General features: G+C 48.6%; 1 protein-coding gene across 6 annotated transcripts in view; it reads left to right on the top strand.

Annotated features, from left to right (window-relative positions):
• The window catches only part of ADCK1 (aarF domain containing kinase 1), a 112,770-nt gene that overhangs the window by 92,551 nt on the left and 7,570 nt on the right, over positions 1–12,649 (top strand). For all 6 annotated transcript variants that reach the window (XM_041759703.1, XM_041759702.1, XM_041759705.1 and 3 more), the window contains 2 exons: positions 10,265–10,414; positions 11,581–11,778. In XM_041759703.1, coding sequence (XP_041615637.1) covers positions 10,265–10,414; positions 11,581–11,778 — 348 coding nt within the window. The remainder of the gene's footprint in view (positions 1–10,264; positions 10,415–11,580; positions 11,779–12,649) is intronic.

Genomic DNA, 12,649 nt, shown 5'->3' with positions numbered 1-12,649 from the left:
GGCTGGAGGGGGCTTGTGGGAGCTGGCCAGGGTGGTGCCCTCAGAGAGCCCTGCTTTGTCTGCTCCTGCCTCCAGCCCTGGAAGATAAGGGCAGCGTTCCATGCAAAGCAGACCCTTGCTGGACATCCTGTGAATTCGTGGAGAATAAATAAGCCAGCCTCGTGCCCTGGGTTAGCCTCTGTGAGGCAGGGCTGGGGTAGAGTGTTGGTTTATTGTTTCCTGTGGACATGCAGAGTGGGGCAGACTAATATCAGAGTGATTTGGGGAAAGCAATAACAGTAATAATAATAATTATAAGCAGCTAATATGTACCAGGAACCTAGGCACCTGACACGTGTAATCGCTACTCTTTATAGCTGTCCTCCCAAGGGTGAGATGAGAGATCTTAACCCCCTTTATGGATGAGACAGCTAAAGCTCAGAGAGGTTAAACGACTTGCCCAACCTCACACAGCTAGCGGGGGGAGAGCCAAGGGTTTGCACCCAGGTCTGCCAGATGTCAAAGCCCTTGCTCCTCTGTCTTCCCCATGCCCCTCCTGGGGATCGGACTCTGGCTGCAGTACAACCAGGGCCACCTGGGCGACGGCCACATCATTAACTCCTTGAAGGAGGTGCGGTACTTACTGAGAAGCTCTGCCCACCACCCAGGCACTAACTGAATGCAACCCTTCTCTCTCTGACTCATGTCAGGCATGGCTTTTTGCATTTCATGCAAACGTTGTTCTCCTTCTAAAGAAGTGAGGAGTAGAGGAGCAGTGCATGAGCTGTGCCAGGCACAGCACCTGGAGTATGGTTGGTGCTCCAGATTGGTAGCTAGTAGATTGTTGTTGTTTTCATGATTATTACCATCATTGGATCCTGTCCTTTCCTCTCTTCCTGATACCACTAGTGTTTACTAACTGCCTAGCCATGTGCCAGGCCCTTTCTATACTGTAAACTTGGGAGGGATGGCTTGGTGCCTCCATTTGCAAGCAAGGAATCTGGGAGCTCCCAGATCTTGATGGTACGTTTCCATCCACTTTCATATGGATCTACTATGTAATCTCCAGCCGGATAAAGAAGCAAAGATATCTGGCATCTTTGTCACCAGGCACCTCTGGGTCTTTTCTGGAAGCTCTGTTCTCTTCCACTGGTCCATTGGTCCATCCTTGTAATAGTACCACACTGTCTTGATTACTTAATTCCTGAGTCCCCTGGCCCTGGCTTCTGGGGTTTGCATGACCTGGGAGGCTCTTTGGTATTCTGAGATGCTATCATTAAATACTGTCCCAGAAACCTCAGGCTTGGCAGTGGGCGGTGATGGCCCATGTGCTCTACTGTGCCATCGCTGACCATCGTTTGGGAGAAGACCGGGGACAGGCTTTGCTTTACAGAAACTAACTTATTATGTCTCTTACCAAGCAGCAGCAGAGTCAGAGGCCTCATGGAAGACCAGTGGGGCATGAGCATGTGTGTGTGTGTGTGTGGGGGGGGGACGGGGAGGGCAGGGGTATAGGATATTCCACGTTACTGAAAGTTTCTAACAGCCTTCTGAGGTTCTAAAGTCTCCTGAGGACTGTGGGACTCAGCGAGCCTATCCCTGGAGCAAAGCCCTCCTTAGAATGGTCTGGCTGTGAGTGCTCCCTGGGGAGGGAAGTGCAAAGGATAGACAGAAGTGGCAAGAGGCAGATATCTCACCCCCTATGCTGGGCGGCCATGTTTAGTGGGATCTTGGCTGCCACAAGCAAGTGACTCAACTTGAAGTTGGGGCGCAGGAAGTGGTTGTGGAAGGAATTGCTTTCCAAGTGGGTGAGGATGGCTCCAGACCCTTCCAACCACATGTTAGAGTCAGCCCCACTCCACTTTGAAGAGGCCTCCTGGCCTTGCAGCATCCCAGCCTAGCTGGGCCTAGCATGTGAGGAGCTGAAGACCAGTCTACATAGCCAGCACCCAAAGACTCAGAAATGCCAGGTTAGAAGGCAAGAGACCTGAGTTCCAGTGCCCATTCTGCCTGTGGCTTGCTGTATGCTCTTGGACAAATCACTCCTCCTCTCTGAGCCTCAATTTTCTTATTGAAGGCATTGGATTAGCTAGTTGGACTTTAAGGATACATGCTGCTTAGATATCTTGTACCACAGTGATTGCTGGGAGCTAAGACTTCAGCCGTCTATTTCAGAATCACCTGAGGGAGATCATTTAATAATGCAGATCCTTGCTGCACCCCAGACTTACTCATCAGAATCTGCAGTGGAAACAGTTGCCAGAATCTGCATTTTAACAAACTCTTCAGGTGGTTCAGACACCGACTGGAGTCCAGGAACCACCTGCTACAAGGCCAGCCTCCAGGCACAGGGCAGCCCTGCCCAGGTGTGTTCACTCATCCAGGGAGTTTGAGGCCTGAGGGCACCCAGCAGCCTGGAGGGGCCCTCTTTTGTTTGAGTCTCTGCACCCAGAGCAGCATATTACCGAAGGCTTGCCCTGGTGATCATATTTGCCAGTCACATTAAGAGCCGGTGACAGTGACTGTCATTGATTTTATTAAAAGTAAAGGTCGAGTAGGAGCACGCTTTCCTAGGCTGGATGGAGCCTCCTCCAGCCATAGGATGACTATTGATTGCAGACCTTTTATCGAAGGTTAATTGGATTTCAGTGAGTGCATGTTTAAGACCCTGCCTGTGCTGAGGCCCAATTGAATTTGTGTGAAATTAGCTAGAGAGAAAGGTGACAAAGTTGGGAATTTGGGGGAGGTGGGGATGAGGACTTGTGGGGCCTGGTAAGCAGTCTGTGGAGAGTGGGGGTGGGTGCTTGCAAGAGAGGGGTGGGAGAGATGGGGAGCTTGCAAGAGATGCCTGGGAGCCAGCTAGGGAAAGAGGGCAGGAGGCTCCCAGTGGTCATTAGGTGGACTTTGATTCAGTCCTTTGTCCTTGGGATGGCCTTCTTGGTATGTGGTGTGGCCTCCAGAGTTTATCTTTTTGCCTCTCCAGAAAGTAAATCTTGCCTTGAGTCAGAGTTGGGGTGGTGGTGGGGTGGGATTTGGGGTTCAGCTCATATTTTGCAAGACTGCCCACAAATCCTCCTTTTTCAAGACCTCCAACTCCTGTTTTCAAAGGTGTCAGGGGCCTTCAGTTGCTGAGCCTCTGGGCTTGGGGCAAACACCAAGCTCCCCTTTCACCAGCTTAGGGTCTCTTGTCTAGCTGGCTAAGCCAGTTCTCAATAGCTGTCTGCTTCCCCCTGGCAGATGCAGGCTTGCTTGTCTCTTTGCTCTCTGTTGTCAGGGGCTCTTTGTTTCTTTTTGGTCATCTTAGTGGGGTCAGGGAGAGAGTGGAGTCAGTGCGTCGGTTCAGTCTGCTGCATTTAGCCAGAAACCCTTGCCATGCTTCTTCCTTCCAGTAGTTTTAAAATCCATTCCAGGTCATTCTGGGAGCCATGGAAGGTTCTCAAATGCATCTTTCAGCAGACGCTTATTGTGTACCTCCTGTGTGCAGGTACTGCATGTAAGTGCTATACCAGAGGTATGCACAGAGTGTGGGAGAAGGTGAGGCTGGGTGCCCTAGTGGAAGGGACTGAGGGTTTCAAAATTGGGGCACCCTGGGGTTATGCCTGGCTCTGCCATTTGTTGGCCAGGCACCCTGGGGTAAGTAACTTAAACTCTGAGTGATTGTCCACATCTGGGCAGTTGGAGTCCTAACAATACTTACTTCACAGGGTCATTGGTCATGGTCACAGCATAGACCATAAGCTGTGGAGTTGTGTAAAATCGTTAATTAAAAAAAAATTTTTTTTAGATTATTTGAGAGAGAGAAAAAGTGAGCCCAAGTGGAGTGGGGGTGGGGGGCAAAGGTAGAGGAAGAAGCAGGCTTCCCCCTAAGCAGAGAGCCTGATGCGACCCAGGACTCCGAGATCATGACCTGAGCTGGAGGCAGATGCTCAACTGACTGAGGCACCCAGGAGCTCCTGTAGGAGATCATTTATAATTCATGGTGCTGTTTTTCACAGAAGCATGTCTCCCCGAGGCTTTTCTTTGCCCCCCTCCTTTCCACCTACTTCTGTTGGTCCTGGGTACAGACTTGGAAAATGAGCAGTGGTTATCACTTGAGCAAACGGTGACCCCACCCCCACTCCTATCTATAAATGCAGGTAGTACCTGGTCTCCCCGTGTTGAGTACCACACTGACTTTTCCTCAGCATCATCTTCTGCTTCCTGGGCCTCTGGCTTAGTGGTAGAAAGTGCTCAGCAGACCAAGGGTGGGTGGGTGGGTGGGGGGGGGTTGAAGCTGAAGAGACATGGAGGATCCTGCTTACTGAAATCACTAGAGAGAAAACATCTCCTTGTGTCTGCATAGAGAACTCCATTAACTTGTCGGACCAAATCTTGAGAAGCGTGGGGATGTTAGAGAGATCTAGGTGCACGAGATGGGTTTCTGGAGATTTCTTTCACTGACAGCAGGGATGTTAGGAGTGGGGTCGGCCTTCCCAGACCTTGGTACTGGCTATGCTACTTATGAACCATGCCGCCTTGGTGAAGGCAGTCACTCTTTGGAAGCCCTAGCTGCCTGCTATAAAGTGAGGGTGCAGAAGGGTAGCCCAGAGGGTAGTTTGATGATTAAAACATGAAGTTTTTGGTGCAATGCCCACAGTACATGCTCCACACTAGTCGTGATGACACTCAGCCTGCTCTGTGGCACTGGCGAGAAGAGTTGCCAGAAAGCGGAAATGTGTAGGAAAGAAACCCTTTCCCCATTTTTTATACTGACCCAGGTAAGGTGGAAGGATGTGGAAGTATTTCTGTGGAGTGCATTGTTGCCCGAGGCAGGGGATGTCAAATGTTGATAGCTCTTACTTCACTGTGTCTTCAATAGCCATGGCCCCAGAACCCAATTCCTCTGGTCACTGTGATCCTTGAGTCTGTCTGGCCAGGAGACCTGAGAAGCCCTTCTTGGCCTTGGGGATATCTGATGTCCTGGCTCTCAGGTGATGTCCCACTGTAAGCCTTACCCAGAGAAATTTTCACTGAGCTCCAAAATTAGAGTAGCTCTCCTGGCTTCTTATAATTAACCCACTCACCACCTCTCCTAGCACCCTGTGTGGTTGAAGAGGTTCCCCATGCCTTTGCATTCAGGAATTTTATTTCTGTATTAGCTAGTCCAAGGTGGACCCTCTCCACGAATGCATTTGGCCTCGCTGGGCAGCAGCAAGTAATCTGAGGTTTATGTATTCCCAGGGAAGTTCCTGAGGATGGGGAATAAAATCCTGATCTTTCAGGCTCTTGTGCCTCAAGAAGCCTGGCCATAAACTAATGGAAGAGCGAGGAGAATTTGAATAATTAACCTCTTTATACTTTACATCAGGCTACTTACGTGATTATTAATATCCTGCAACAGCAACCTCCTGTTTCTTGGAGAGATCTTGGCCTTGCTTGCACGACACCCCCAGGAACATAAATAGACTTTCCCTTGGGGGTGGGAATGAATTAATCTATGCAATTATAGAATAATTAAAGCACTTTCAGCCAATTCAAGTTTTGAGAAAAATCCAAAAATAACTCTTTGATTTAAATATTATTTACTAAATTAATTCTTTACTCAGACTTTTTATAGAGTCCTTTTTTTTTTTTTTTAACATCCTCACTGTCAGGAAATAAAGGCATTACATAATTACTGAAGTCACTCACATGAATGGCACATTCTTTTTACACAGAACAATAAAAGACTTGTCAATGACTTTTTTTTTCTCTAAAAAGAGGTATACTATGGCTTTAGTTAACAGTGAGTTTTCTGGTTAGAGAAGCAGTCCTGGATTTCCCACTGAGACTCTTTCTTCCAGATGGAATGCCTCCTTGGTTGCTGTGTGGACCTTCAGAAGGTTTTGCATCAGCCCTGCCTACAGGCAGGAGCTTCCCTCTAAGTGGAGAGGCCAAGAATGGGTGATTGACAGCTTGTTTCTTGGACCAGGGCCACTTGGGTTTGGAGCCTGGTCTCACTAACTGCTGGCTGGGTGACCAAGTCTCCTTTCCTTTTTGTATTTCTTCTTTCAGCTGTCTACTACAGAGGATGGCTCTGAGTCCATGAAAGGTGCCCAGAATGGTGCCTGGCACAGAGTGTTAGCTATTACTATTCTAAGAAGGTGGCATTCTCCTGTCCTTATGCAGATGTCACTGTCACAGGGCAAGGGGCAGCTTTTGAGAAACCGAACACACATTTTTTTTTTTTTCTAAAGAAGACATACAGGTAGCCAACAGGTACATGAAAAGGTGCTCAGCATCACTCATCACCAGGGAAATGCAAATCAAAACCCTGAGGACATACCACCTCACACCTGTTAGAATGGTCATCAAGAAGCTGAGAGAGAGAGAGAGAGAGAAAAGAGAAGCTAAGAGAGAAGAGTGTTGGTGAGGAGCGGGGAAAAGAGCCTTCATGCACACCTGGTGGAAATGCAGCCTGGTGCAGCTACTGTGGAAAATAGTGTGAAGGTTCCTACAAAAATTAAGAACAACTACCATATGATTCAGCAGTTCACTTCTGGGTATAGATCTGAAGAAGATGAAATCAGTATCTGGTAGAGTTATCTGCATCCTCATGTTCATTAGTGTTCATAGTTGTTTGCTCTTAATCATGAGACATAGTGAAATTATTATGAAAAGAGGGTGGGAGAGAGGGTGCCCAGTGATGGCCTTAGGTTTCTTCTGGGATCCTCCGTGTCTCTGTGAGTAGAAGGGGGCTGGTTGCCTTCTCTGGGCAAAGTGGTTCCAAGAAACTATTTAACTCTCACAGATGTGAGGAAAAATTACCCAAGATTTAGAAATTAAGGCCAAGAGTGTGCAGTGTATCCTTTCAAAGTCATTCTTAGACATTGTTCAAGCAGCCCACCGAGGGCTTTTTAATATCTAGGGGAATGTACTTTTGTCTGACGCTGCTATTGACAATTAATTAAGGGCTCAGACTGAAGCCATATGTCAACCTGTAGATCTTATCTGCTAGAGATGCAAATAATTTCTGCCCAAGAGGAATGATAACCTCAAAGGTTATGATTTCCTTATTGCTCTGTAGGACAATAACCAGTCTTATATCTAATCCAGGAATCTTAGTCTCTTATTCCTATTTAAATTCCCATAAAATACTCAGCCCCTCAAAATTCTCTGAACCAGCTCTCCCTTCTTATTTGCTCCTTTATTGGTGAACTAAACAATCTTTGACATGTATTCATTCTATATTTTTATGAGTTGTGCTTTTTAACTTTTTGAAAATTACACTTTGATGAAAGTTATAATGGGGACATTTCTTCCCACGTTTTAAATAGTAAGCTAACACATTTGTATGTCTTATATAGTAATATACGCATTTTATAGTAGATATATAGTATGTAGCATATAAAGCACTTTCCCAGGTCTACTCACATTTTGACCTTGAATGTCAGGGTTACCCTGTGAGGATGTAGAGCAGATGGAATCAATCCCACTTAACAGCTAAGGGAACTTGCACCCAAACTGGGAAGGGAGAAGACTACCAGGTCATGCACTAGCCCTAGGTAGTACAAAGATGGCTCCAGAGTGAAGCTGGTGGCCTAGGCTGGTTTTCCTTCTTGCTTGTGCCTTCCATATCTATCTATGTTGGTGAAATCTGGTTAAAGTGAACATCAGGAACAGATCCCAAATGGAAAGACACCCAAGTAGGAGCAGCTGGATGGGGTGTCAAATTGGGGAGGGCCACTTGATGGCTTTGCTTGTGTATATATGAGCTACAGTTGGCAGCACCTCTTCCTCCTCTGGCAGCAGCTCACTCCTCGTGGGCAAGGGCTCCTCCATCCTGAGTTCCCAGACCCCTAGGGTCCATCTTTCAATGTAGTAATAGGGGGCCCAGAGCGATTAGCAGTATTTCAGAAAGCTCAGGGGAGATCATACATCTCCTCATGACAGGTCTGCCCAGACTAAATGAAATGTCATTTCTCTGCTTTTGGCTGGAATTCTGTCAGCATAGTCTGGCTGTACTGCTTATCTTGGGCTGATCAGGAGCCCTGATTGGACCTTATATGCGTCTTGACAAATAAAAATGAATTATTGCTTAATAAATGCAATTGGTTTGGCAAATGCTGCCTTTTAGAGCATGGCTCTGTGGAGCTCCAAGGAGCCTAACCAAAAGGCTTCTCGAAAGGAGACTTGCTGGCTCAGCCTGGACCAACTCTAGTTGGGCCCCCCTCCAAGGAGATGGATAATGGTGGCCCTGGGACATCTGACATCTCAGCCCAAGGCTGAGAACTAGACATTGGGCAAAGTCCTCCAAATGCCAGCAGAGTACTGGACATTCATTTCACTCAGTGTGACACCGGGTAGGGGTCAGGACTTCAGACAACCTCTTTACTAAAGCTGGGAGAGGTAACTCGTTTAAGCTCACAAAGTTCACATGAGAAGTGTAGAGGTTGCCGTGAGCCTGTATGTAGAGTGGTTACAAGGAGGCGGTGGGGTCACACCTGGCTGGAATCCTGGCTGTACGTGTTTGTAGCCCTGTGATTCTATGTAAGTTGAACCTTGATGAATCTCAGCTCCTTATCTGTAAAATGGGGATCATATTGTACTTACTTTTGAAGCCAATATAAGGATGTCATCTATTGCTATAGTAGGGTTATTCTTGAAGATTTGTTTTGGGGCCACTTGTAACTGGGATTCAGAAGAGATTAATGAGGTTAGGATAAGCATTAAGACAGGAACCACAGCATCTCAAAAAACAAAAACACAACCACAGGCAAGGATCTCATTCATGTTGAAGGTAGAGTCCTATATTCACATGTATGGCCTGTTATAGGTAAGTGGATACATAGTAGAGCCAGTTGATGGTATGTAAACTAGACTTCAGTAAAGCCAATTATCAAAATAGAGCCAGCCTCTGCCATCTTAGGAGCTTATAAGAGTGGGCTACATGGTCACTAATCAATAATGACACAAATAATGTGCTAGTACCATGAAAGAAAAGTAGAGTTCTGTGAGAGTTTGTGGTAGGAGAACCTCATCTAGGTTGGGAGGTCAAGGAAGGCTTTTCCAGAGAGGTGATGCTGAGCTGGGATGGGAAAGAAGAAAGGGGTGAAAGAGAGATGGGAGGAAGGCTCTTGGCAGAGGGACAATCCTGTGCAAAGGTCCTGAGGTAGGAAAGCACAGAGCCATTGGAGGAGAGAGAGAGAGTGGATGTGGCTGTAGTGTCATTGTGGCATGAGAGGAGACCAGGGAGGGAGGCTGGGCCTGGTGTGCAGGGCTTTGTAGGTCAAGCAAAGGAATTAAGTCTTCATTTTAAGACTCTACTCCTATGTTTCCCCCCACTCATGGGCCCCAGCTCTTCTCCTCTGGCTGGGATATATTTGTGCGTGACCATGGGGTCCAGCATGACTGAGAGGAGTGTCAAGGGCAGTGTGTGTCCTGGGGCATCAGCTTTGTGAGTTGAGCATCTCTTTGTCCTCTGGAAACCCAGTGGCAGACCATCTGTGGGCCCAAGTCTGGCACTATTCAGCAGCTGTTCCCTAGCTGGGAAAAGGCTTTTAGCTTTAATAAAAAGGGAGTAGAGATAAGAAGACCGCCTCGGCAGGGAGGGCAGCAGTGACAGGATGATTTAAATGGCCTCTCCAGTGTCATTTCTTCTGTGCAACTTCATAAATCAGATTAGCATTGGGCTCTGGTGGGGAGGTGCAAAGGGAAAGGGGCCTGAGGGAGAGGGGAGCAGGGCTTGTGCCTCTAGGTGCTCCTGGGGACTGCTTTGGAGCTGATGGGACAGCCCGAGGGGGTACAGGGGGCACCTATTCCTCACTCATGGGCCCCTAGCCTTGCTGTTTGGAGAAGGGGAGGTTGAGATGACCCCACTCCCACCCCCAACTTTCCCACCCGTCTTCAGTTCTGGGGAGAAAATGAAGAGATTGAGAAGAGAACAGGGAAGAAGAAGGTGGGGGGGGGGTTGGGGTGGCAGTTACAGCCTCTGCAAATCTAGAAGCAATAGTTCTACCTTGCTGTGTATTGCAGTCACCTTGGGAACTTGACAACTGATGCTGATACCTGGGGCCCACATCTAACACTTCTGAGTTCTAGGTGATTCTATGTGCAGCTTAAGTTGAGAAGAACTGGGTTAGAACTGAGCTTCTGTCTTAAACTCAAGAACTATACACATAAGCCATCACTCCCACCACGACTGCTCAGGTCCACCCGATGCCTCTGGCCTTCCTCTTCAAAGGGATCACATTCATGGGTCAGAGTCGAGATCTCTGAAACAGATGTTAATGCAGCATAACTCCCACCCATCTCCCTTCTCTTTCAGATCTCACGCCACCTGGGCAAGATGTACAGTGAGATGATCTTTGTCAATGGCTTCGTGCACTGTGACCCCCATCCTGGCAATGTGCTGGTGCGGAAGTGCCCAGGCACAGGGAAGGTGGAGATTGTCCTGCTGGACCACGGCCTCTACCAGGTGGGAGAGGCCTTTCCTATCCAGCTAGCCCAGGGTCTGGGCCTACCTGGGATCAGAGCTCGCTCAGTTCCCGAATTGCCACAGACACAGGAGGCAGATAGCCAGGATGGATAGAGAGGCCCTGCCCTTCTCCTAGAGTTGTCATTATGTGCAAGTCACATCATACGAGCTCTCTTTAGCCAAATGAGGTTGGTAAGTAGGTGAGGAATAGATGGAGATGTGCCTGGGTATGGCAGGTGCTTTGTCAGCTGTAAAAACTGTACCCACTGGGAAGTAAGCTACCCTTTGATGAGCTGGGACTTTAGGGAAGGAGGGTAACTCAGCCCCAGGTAGGAGGTAATGTGCAGTAGAAAGGAGGCCTGGAGCTGACAGGGACTGGATGGGCCTAGCTCTGTCCTCTGGAACTTGGCACTCATCTGCTTCAGATGAGCCATGAGCTCCTGTCTGGAAATTGGGAAGTTCACTGCCAATGCCAGGACCCAGAGCCTATCTTGAGTCCGAGGCACATGGTCCTGGAGAGGTTTCCTTAATGATCTCCTATTCCTCCCCTCAGAGCCCTGATCTCACCTCCCAAAATCTTGGCTTTCTTTGAAAGACTCAGTGACACTGGGTATATTAGTGTAAAAGGTAGGCCAGCTGCTGTCATACACAAATCCTAAGCACATGATGGCCCAGACACAACAGGTGTTTAATTGCTTTTCACATACCTGTCCCTGGTAGGTGGAGGAGTCTGAAGGCAGGGGTTGACTGAGGCTTTGCCCCGTAGGCTTCCCTTGGCAGGGGGCGGGGGGTGTCTCATCATCCTCCAGCAGCAAGGGTAAGGGCTTGGAGGGGCATGCATGGAAAAGGTTTCAGGAGCTGAACATGTTGCTTCTGGCACGTTTCAATGGTCAGAGCTCAGGCAGAGGGCTGCATCTAACTAGGAGGCAGGTGAGGAGTGTGATTTTGGTGGGCATTGGGGACCTCCGCCACTCAAGACCAATGCTTGGCAAGTAGTAGCTTTCAAGTTGGACCTTCAGGCATGGCTTAACTTTGGGGGAGAAGCAAATGATGCACAGGAGCTCTGGTCTTCATCTGTCCCCCTTTGCAGTGTTCATACCAGCCAGGGTCTAGGCCTTCTGTGAGGAAAGGAGGCCCAGGTCCTTTCACACTGTCCCTCACTGTAGGTGCTCACAGATGAGTTCCGCCTGGATTACTGCCATCTCTGGCAGTCACTGATCTGGACTGACATGAAGAGGGTGAAGAAGTACAGCCAGCGCCTGGGAGCTGGGGATCTTTACCCCTTGTTTGCCTGCATGCTGACGGCCCGGTCTTGGGACTCTGTCAACAGGGGCATTGGCCAAGCTCCAGTCACTGCCACTGAGGTAGGTGATCCCCTCCTGGCCTTGCCTTCTTCTGAATGCAAGGGGTGGGGCCAGGGATAGCCTTTGGACCCCTTCCAACCCTGTGTCTGGGGTTCTGGGCTGGTGGGATGTGATAATAGAACAGTGGGCAGCTTTGGAGATATACTAGAAGACAGTGTCCCTGAATGCAAGGAGGGAGAACGAATGATGTGTCACTGTATCCCTCCTGGCCTTATCAACCTGGTCATGTTAACCATATTATCCAGACTGCTGTGGCTTTTGCTACAACCCACTCACATGGGATTTCAGGCTTCCAAGTTCTCCTCCAAGACTTTTGGGAATTCCAACAGACTGTCTCATCATTAAGTCTGGCTCCACTTGCTCTGTCTCCTGCTGGGCACTGTCTCCCATCGCAAGGTTCCTGTACACCTCCCTACTGGAGAGAGCACCTCAGTTCCTAGTGTGGCACTCAGGCAGGGCCACTTGTGCCATTTTCCTTCTTGAGTGTGTAAACAGACTTTTGGGTCTATCTTTGTAGCTCATTTCTCTATTGATCTAGACAAGAAACCCATGGAGTCAGCTGAGACTGGTTCTAGGTACCCTTCCTTCCCCCCTGTACTTGTAGCGACCTCTCTCCCAGGCTTCTCATTCCTCAGGGAATTGGCTTCTGTCTTCCCGGTCTGTCAGTTTGCCAGACCCATGTAGACTTACCCATAGCCATGTGGGGACAGGCCTGGATTCAGCCAAGGCCCCTGCTCACCACAAGGAACAAGTCCTACTTGTGCATTCAGACAGACCTGGATTCTAATTCTAGCTCCTGCTTTTTCCTAGTGGAATGTCCTTGGGTGGTTCTCATCACCTCTTGGAGCCTCATGCTCCTCCCCATAAGCTA

Source organism: Vulpes lagopus, chromosome 6 (assembly GCF_018345385.1).
Source record: "Vulpes lagopus strain Blue_001 chromosome 6, ASM1834538v1, whole genome shotgun sequence".
Lineage (NCBI taxonomy): Eukaryota > Metazoa > Chordata > Mammalia > Carnivora > Canidae > Vulpes > Vulpes lagopus.
The sequence above is the reverse complement of the archived record's forward strand: the minus strand, read 5'-3'. Positions and strand labels throughout refer to the sequence as shown.